The sequence below is a fragment of the Temnothorax americanus genome, unplaced genomic scaffold (genome assembly GCF_048541705.1).
Source record: "Temnothorax americanus isolate GAGA-0224 unplaced genomic scaffold, ASM4854170v1 Scaffold4, whole genome shotgun sequence".
Lineage (NCBI taxonomy): Eukaryota > Metazoa > Arthropoda > Insecta > Hymenoptera > Formicidae > Temnothorax > Temnothorax americanus.
This window is the reverse complement of record NW_027509547.1, coordinates 1,073,881-1,081,925: the sequence shown is the minus strand read 5'-3', so window position 1 is coordinate 1,081,925 and position 8,045 is coordinate 1,073,881. Positions and strand designations below refer to the sequence as shown.

Here is an 8,045-nt window from a genome sequence, read left to right as displayed (position 1 = left end):
TGTGGACATTAGAATCCCATGGATGCCATAGCGCGCACCCACTTAATCCGTATTCCGAGTAAATTGTCAAATAAAACTATTTTAAACCAAACGTATCGCCGTTTATTTTTTCTTTCTACATTATTTCTCTATCCGGTCAATTAATTTTTTAACACCAAATGAAAGAGAGAAAAAGGGGGGAAGCGAGAATGAGACGAAAAGTATAATGGTCTTCCCGATGTCTGGTCACTTCTGACTATATATTACTGTATTTTATATAAAAAAAATGCTAATTTTTTTAAGTATGTGTATGAAAAATAAATGTACAGGCAACTTTACTGCTCGCAATAATAATTTAATGTTGATATATTTTGCACACAAATTATTAATATACAAATTATTAATAAACTATAAATAAATATTGAAAAGCTATTGTCTTCTTTTTGATCGACAACTTTTTTCCGTAGCTCCAAGTTGTATGCATGTGAGTGCGCGTGTGTGTAACTTTGGCTCGTTCTTCCTATTCTATGCTTATACTAACACTTTTCAAAGTACGTCGGTTCGAGTAGGTATATGGGGAACCGATTTACCTTTGCAAGAACACGCAATATAATATCGAAGACAGTAAGAACATATAACACAAAATGAAAAGTCATAAGAAACCCGCAAGTGTGCGTTTTATTGTATTAAAAGTGATAAATATAGGCGATATAATTATACAACAATACATTGTTTTGATTTATATCGATATTTAATAGATAACTTACGTCTCATTTTTTGTATGTCACATAATAAGTGAAAAATACTGCGTACAAATACAACAAACTGAAATACTTAAGACTATTTCTTATGTTAGACGTATGCGTCTTCTTGGGACGTTTCACGTTGGTACTTGTGTTAAAGTTCCAGTCGGATTAAAAATGTGGTATATCTCAGCTGCGTGTCGAGATCGAGACCTAAACGTACCGTCGTACCGATACTAGGAGAGCTTTGCGACATTCTTTGATTTCGCATTGAACTTGAAAAATGTGCAATGTATGTCGATAATATAGAAAATTCAAGAGAATTACTTCCGAATCCGGATCAACTATAGAAATTAAGGTCAACGTCATTTTACGTGTAAAATTCTCGCTGCGCGCGAATATCCAGTTGGGATTTAATTCGCTTTCATTTTCGTTTCTATACCGCGCTCGATTGAAGGATTACGATGCGATGCTTACATTCGGCACGATCTGCTTTGTTCGCGGTTTTGTAGCTCGACAACCTTTTGCTTTGCGATCAAAGCAAAAGGTCACGGATAAAGTAACTTGTAATCATACTTGCATTTATATCGACACTCGCACGATTGTCAAGCAGCGGATAAAAGCGACCGTATATAACAATTTCTCTCTATCCCGCGCCGTGCGCGTTATAAATAACCCATTATTATTATTATTATTATTATTATTATTATTATTATTATTATTATTATTATTATTATTATTATTATTATTATTATCTATATTATTATTATCATCATTATTATTATTATTATTATCGTTATCATCGTCATCATCGTCATCATCATCACCATCATCATCATCATTACATGCAAATGAAAGACAGGAATTATTTTTTTGATACTTCGTTAAGTACAAACAAAGGTAAGAAAATATAAGGAAAACTGCTCTCGCGGGGATTGTCAAATGTCCGTATTTATCCGTATTATTTAATGTCCATTATTGCCCAATGCATTAAAAACAAATGTATTAAATTGATCTTACACATATGATTTTACGTTTTATTTTAAATCGAGTAAACGAGAATTACTGATTACATCGAAAATCATACATGTTGACTGACGATCGAGACGAGTAGCCATATATAAATAACGTTTAGCGCTAGATGTAATAATATTTTAAGCAACTTTACAAGTACGCGTTACGAGCCAACCAAAGGCAGACAAGAAATTTCAAAGGTGCAGAGTAGTTGACGTGGTGTGCTCACATTGCTTACGCGCGTAAGCAAATCAGTCCTTGAGGACAAATTGGATTCGATGGATGAGCATCAAGTACATCGCAAAGTAGTGCAAATAAAGATAGAAAAGGTACAATTGAGGATGAAAAGTATATATGACTCGATGGAGATACGCGATTAGTTGAGAGACTCTTGATCGCGCCGCGCCGCTTGGCAATTTTGGGCGTTCGTTCGAGGAAACTACCATAGGAACGTGAGCCCCGTTTCACACGTGCCGTCCGTCCGGTGTCGGATACCCGTTCGCGAAGCGTGCGGATTAATATAGGAGCATTCGCACGCTTGTCCGATAGCCGGATAGTTTAAAGAAAAGAATCGGTCGGATACCCGGCGTCGGATGTCCGGTGTCCGGATTCCGGATACGTGTGTGAAATAAGGCTCAGGAACGTGACAAGCGACACGGTCAAGTCGACCGAGCGAGCTTGATAAAAAATCGGAAAAATTGTATGACAAATTAAGTCGTAACATCCCTTGCACATATCGCGCGAGAAGTTTGTTCCCGGTTGTAAAATTGTTGATTCAACCCCGACAAAGACGAAACGTCTATGCTCGGCGCGTCGTTCGTATTCATAGCCGTAGCTGTTACTGTAGCAAGTCCAATTTGGACTTGGGAATAACAAGAAACAAGAATCGGCGGCGGCGGCACCACTCTGACTCGATCGATCGCGATCCTCGTTGTAGCGAAGCCGGCGGAGCGGGATGTGGATGGAGAAAATCACCTTCGAGACGTACGGTATATTATAACGAAGAGCTGCTAGCTGTGGTCCATGACGCCTAGGATCGCGAAGACGGACGACGATGAGGCGGTAACCGAGTTGACGTGACACAAGTAAGCAGGTTCCGACGATGAGAGACGATACCGCCGACCTCGTCTCAGATGCTGTCGTCGGAAGACATCGGGATGTCATCCGCCGTCGTGTTTTGACGGCAGCGGTACACGTATGCGCTCGCGGACAGATCGTCCCGCTCGCGCACGCACTTGTAGCTCTCATCCAGGCATACGCAACTGCGCAAATCAAACGAAGAGATAAATACGTACAATATTAGGTATTGGGAACGAACATGTGCAATATGTATCGAAAATCTCAACCTGATCGCGTTTTTCGTTTCGCGACCTTCCTACGCGATATTTTTCACACACCCCGCCCGATCGCCAGAAGGACTGTCGCTCTAGCATCTAGCTGCATGTTATATATATATATATATATATATCTCAACATCTTCTTACGTTGAAAAAATTTTCAAGTTTTACATTTGAAAATTTCTCTCTCTCTCTCTCTCTCGCTCTCTCTTTACTTTTACGTAGGACGTATAAAATAAATTCGTAATTAACGGTGATTCTTTTCCAATTTAGCTTCGACACTAATTAATGGAATAATTATAATGGTAATATAGTAGTAGTTGTAGTTGACTCACGTGTTTTTCATGTAATACATGATGTCACGCGTGTACGAATCGTAGACCGCCCATCCACAAGGCGTGTTGTGATAACAATATCGTTTCGCCGCGTCTTCCTCGTCGCTCTCTTGCGAAGATGGTGGCATCTTTACGTCCCTAGAGTTTCGTAGCGAGACCCCCTGTAATAGCTTCTGCAATTAAATAAAACCAAACTTTTGTCTCTCATTCGCATTATACAATACATACTTTCAAACTTTTCTTTATCACGCGCGCTGCCGGGAATAGCGATAGCGACAACGGCAGGAGGGAGACTGGGAGGAGAGAGAGAGAGAGAGAGAGAGAGAGAGAGAGAGAGAGGGGGAAAGGGAGAGAGCGTTGATTTAACTTAATTAAAGGCTGACGCACTCGATCGAAATATACCGCGCTTATCTCTTATGCAAAAATCGCTAGCATCTCAACCAACTATAATCTCCGTCTCTCATAGTTATCTCCGATATCACGTCCGTCTTGTATACTTATAAATATTTATTATTTATACGAAACATGTGTACGATATCGTATCGCGTGTTTCCTATCGCGACTGTATAGCTTAACAATTTATTCAACACTTTACCTAATTGACGATTCGATTATCGTGGGCCCCCTTTGCTCGAGGTCCATCGCAATCGAATGCACCATCGTTACTTTTACTCGAACCACAATTGTGCAATCGTATAGATTGTAGGTCGTATAGATCTGTTCTCAGAATTATTGAGAGCTTTCTTTTTCTTTCACTCCTACGAAACTGACTAGAAATCTGCAGGAGAAAAAGTTATGCATTGATGCGACGTCGCTATACTTCGATGCTCTTCAACAATTTTTAACAATAGGGTTCGAATTTATATCAAAGGTATTTTTCTCGTATCTTCTTTTCCAGAGTAAACGTCTCAAAGTCTCGTTACTTCGTAAGTCCTTACTTACGCACGCGCGCAACCACCGCCGCATATAAAAAAAAAAGCTCAAAAAATGAAAAATAATGTGTTGCAAAATCTCATGCAAGACGAACCGCGGACCGAGAGCGAGAAGAAGGAAGGAAAAGATGTATGTAGCGTGACGCACGCGCGCGCGTTGCCATTTCATCTTTCCCGTAATGTTGACCGCTCAAGACGGTATCGGTAAGTGAGCGAATGCGCAAACGCCATTCCTTGAATGAAGGATGAAGAGTCTCGCCAATAATGCGATCTACAAATCCGCGCGGACTCGATAGCCTCTCGTGTCAAGCGCGATACTGCCCCGCGCTTCGTCGCATCGCCTTCCGTCATATTATACTTCGTTACTTCGATCTGGCCTATAGGAAATACAACGTCGGGCAGATTTTTATACAGAGATGTATTGTTATGTCCGTTATGAGATGTGTATACCAAATTATTGATCGCGTTACGTGTCTCGAAACGACGAAAATCTATAAATGTTCGATCGTACATACATCGATACACTTTGCAATTTCCTCGAAAGGAGAAAGAGCGTCGCGCCGCGTCAATCACGCAACTGCGAATGAGTCATATAGCGATTGTAATTTGACGAGCGACCAAAGCGAGTTTTTTTTTTACCACGCGCTCTGTATAGTCTCCTACAACTAAATTTATAGACTTTGCATCTTTTCAGAGATTCTATCTCACTCGCAGTTGCCGTGGGATTTACGATTTACAAATTCAGACTCTTGGACAGTCTAGATCTAGAGCGATCTTTAGAGCCACAGTTTATGCGATTCGATTCAATTAGAGACTCGTCCTTTATCGAATAGCGAGCGACGAGCGGTTGTCGCGTGGCGAAAAAAAGACGACCACTCTCGAGTCTTGAATCTTGAGGCCCGCGACTCGATTGACGCGATTTATGAATGAAACTACTCGAGCCGCCAGCACGTAAGCGTGCCCCGAGGGTACCCGTCTCGATAAACGACAGATTCTCATATATACATATACATACTTATTAACACGTCGCGATTGGCACTCTACTCTCTTTACCTTGCAGATATAACTATACGACACAGGTTACTGTAAAAGAAATCGATTCCACGCGATCGAAGATTGATTTTTTAAGTGACGGGGTAGCTCGGGAGTCGAGAATGATTAAGACCACCGCGCCGCCATCCAATCGATCTCGTAAACGCATTGAAATCCTCGTCACTTAATTTCGATTAAAGACAGCTAAATTACTCTACTCGATACAGTTCCGTCTGTCCCGTAAAAAACGCGCGAACCTTGACCACGAGACGACTTCCGTTTCGACGGCTGCGCACGCGGACCATCTCTTTGCTCAAAAGCTTTCTTTCCCCCCCCCCCTCTCTCTCTCCTCTTCAATTTCAACTCTCTTTCCTTGACATTTTTGGACAATAAACTGAATTCACCATTCGCCAGGCTTTTCATTGGTCCTTTTCCCGTTGTTGCGCGTTTAGCCTTACATTTTCGACTAATGCACACTCGTGGTCGAAATCTTACCTCGGAACGGACCGCTGCCGTATTAACGACAGCCGAGTAGCACAATGTAACGGCGAGGGTGACGATGACGATTATTCTCACATCGTGGTAGCTGGCTTTCGCGCGCGGACTCGACATTTCCCTTTGTACGTAGACACGAGACTCGTGGGACGCGATCCAAAACTTGCACGTATTTTTTTTTCGTGGACGCGTTTGCCTTTGTCGTGGCGCGTCGCGACGAATCGTCGATCTCCTCGATCCTCGATCCTCGATCTCCGATCCTCGATTCTCGTTCCTCGTTTCTTATTCCTCGTGCACGTTGCCTCGGCGTTGCGATTGCGCGTTAGCAAATATTGCAGCGTTAGCGCGCACGTGCGGCCACTACGAGTGGCGTGGGGCGACGACGTGGGCCGGCGCGAAACGGACTCTGTTTTCTCCGATGAGAGACACCGACGAGTTCGCGGGATGTTCGCGGAAACGTTAACGTGACGGACGCCGCGGACTCGAAAATCGTCGAATGGCAAACAAAACGTCGGGGAATGCTCCTTTTCCACTCGAGATGTACCGGGGCGAGAATTAATCGTCGACGCGCGTGCACGCTGCACGCTTCTCTTTCAGTGACCGAGTTACACGCGTCCGTGGACCGTCCTCGGGACCTTACACATAGACTGTCTTCTCGTACGAGAATGAAAACGCTTTCGAGTCACTCGAGTTTATATAGGCTGGGCTAGCCGAGGCAGGAGGGGAGAAAGATTTAGGCAGAGAAACAAAGAGTGAGAGGAAGAGAGTGAAAAACGGAGAGAGAAGGCACGAGAGACCGAGACTACGAACGAGAGGAAAGAAGAGGGGGAGACCACGCTTTGCAAGACGTTACGATAATAATAATAATAATAATAATAATAATAATAATAATAGTAGCAGCAGTAGTAGCAATAGTAGTAAATAATTCATAGTAACTGCGAATGCGCGCAACAAAGACACGCGAGAAGACTGCGCGATCTTTCGCCGTTAGCTTTAGTTGATTCAATCCTCGCGATTAACGAGATCGATAGATCTCGTGGGTGCACGCGCGCGTGGAGCACGTGCCTCAATGCGGCGAGGAAAACGAGGAGTTTCCTCTCGGCGCGCACGTGTCGACGATTCTCATTATATTAGCCTGTTTACTGCATTCGTTTTCTGCATTTCTCCATCCGAGACGGCGGACAAACTTGTCTTTAACTTTGCTTCGCGTATACTCGCGTTATACTCTTCCATTTCCCACGTCACGAATCATTCCACTTTCCAACAAACGCCATCGATCGATAATACGTTAACAGCGCGTTTTCAATCCGTTCGATCCTTTTGCCGCTTCGTCGAGTTGCTTTCGTCACCGCCTTTTATCTAAAATCGTATTATCCAAAAATCTACAACGGATACGAAGAATACGAAACAATACGACTCTCCTTTATTGAACGTCGCGCTCGTTAGCTTCCATGCTACAAATATTTAAAAATTGTTTCGATCGCACGCCCAAGTTAGTTTTGATAGCGACAGACTATCATTGTACTTCTTCGCGTAGCGAAAGCACGCGCGCGTGTCATTCCTTTCGTCCTTAATTTTTTACTTTTAACAAAAGGAAAATTCACACATCTCGTTGCGTAGTAACACATTCCACGCAAGCGAATAAATATTTCACCAATAAATCCATCAGCTGGAGAGAGCGAGCGAGAAGAGTGGGAGGGGGGAGATAAGGGGGGGAGAGAGGGGTTAAAACATCTGCGTCGTCGGAGAAGCAGAGTCACGTCTTTTTCTAAAATGCGCGCCTTCTTTCGTTACGTCTGATGTAATATCACTTGGGAAACTGTCAGACGGCACGTATATAGCAAAACTTATAGACGAAAAATGTGAGAAGATCCGGAACAAACGATACACATCGATACATTTATAGAAGTGTAAAACGATTCGATCGTCCTTGTCGGAAAGTATCTCGATGATACATATTTTTTAGCGTGGCGATGAAAATTTCAGTTAAAATTTATCATTGGACGAGCGTATATATATATATATATATATATATATATATATATATATATATCATCTCTTATCTTTCATTAAAATCGCCTGCATATCGGATGAAAATTACCCTCGAGGGGTCCCACGAAAATCTCACTTGAAGAGTCAGTCTCTCGAAATATGGGATTCTCTTATCGTTTGATTACG

At 42.5% G+C, this 8,045-nt stretch overlaps 1 protein-coding gene across 1 annotated transcript; it reads right to left on the bottom strand.

The window, feature by feature from the left end:
• Positions 1-329: 329 nt before the first annotated feature.
• On the bottom strand, positions 330-6,543 carry LOC143902543 (uncharacterized). The gene is made up of 3 exons (XM_077415536.1): positions 5,868-6,543; positions 3,409-3,581; positions 330-2,998 (listed from the first exon to the last, which is right to left on the bottom strand). Exons 1-3 carry the CDS (start codon positions 5,982-5,984, stop codon positions 2,866-2,868), a joined length of 423 nt encoding a protein of 140 aa, XP_077271662.1. The 5' UTR covers positions 5,985-6,543; the 3' UTR covers positions 330-2,865.
• Between the last annotated feature and the right edge of the window lie 1,502 nt (positions 6,544-8,045).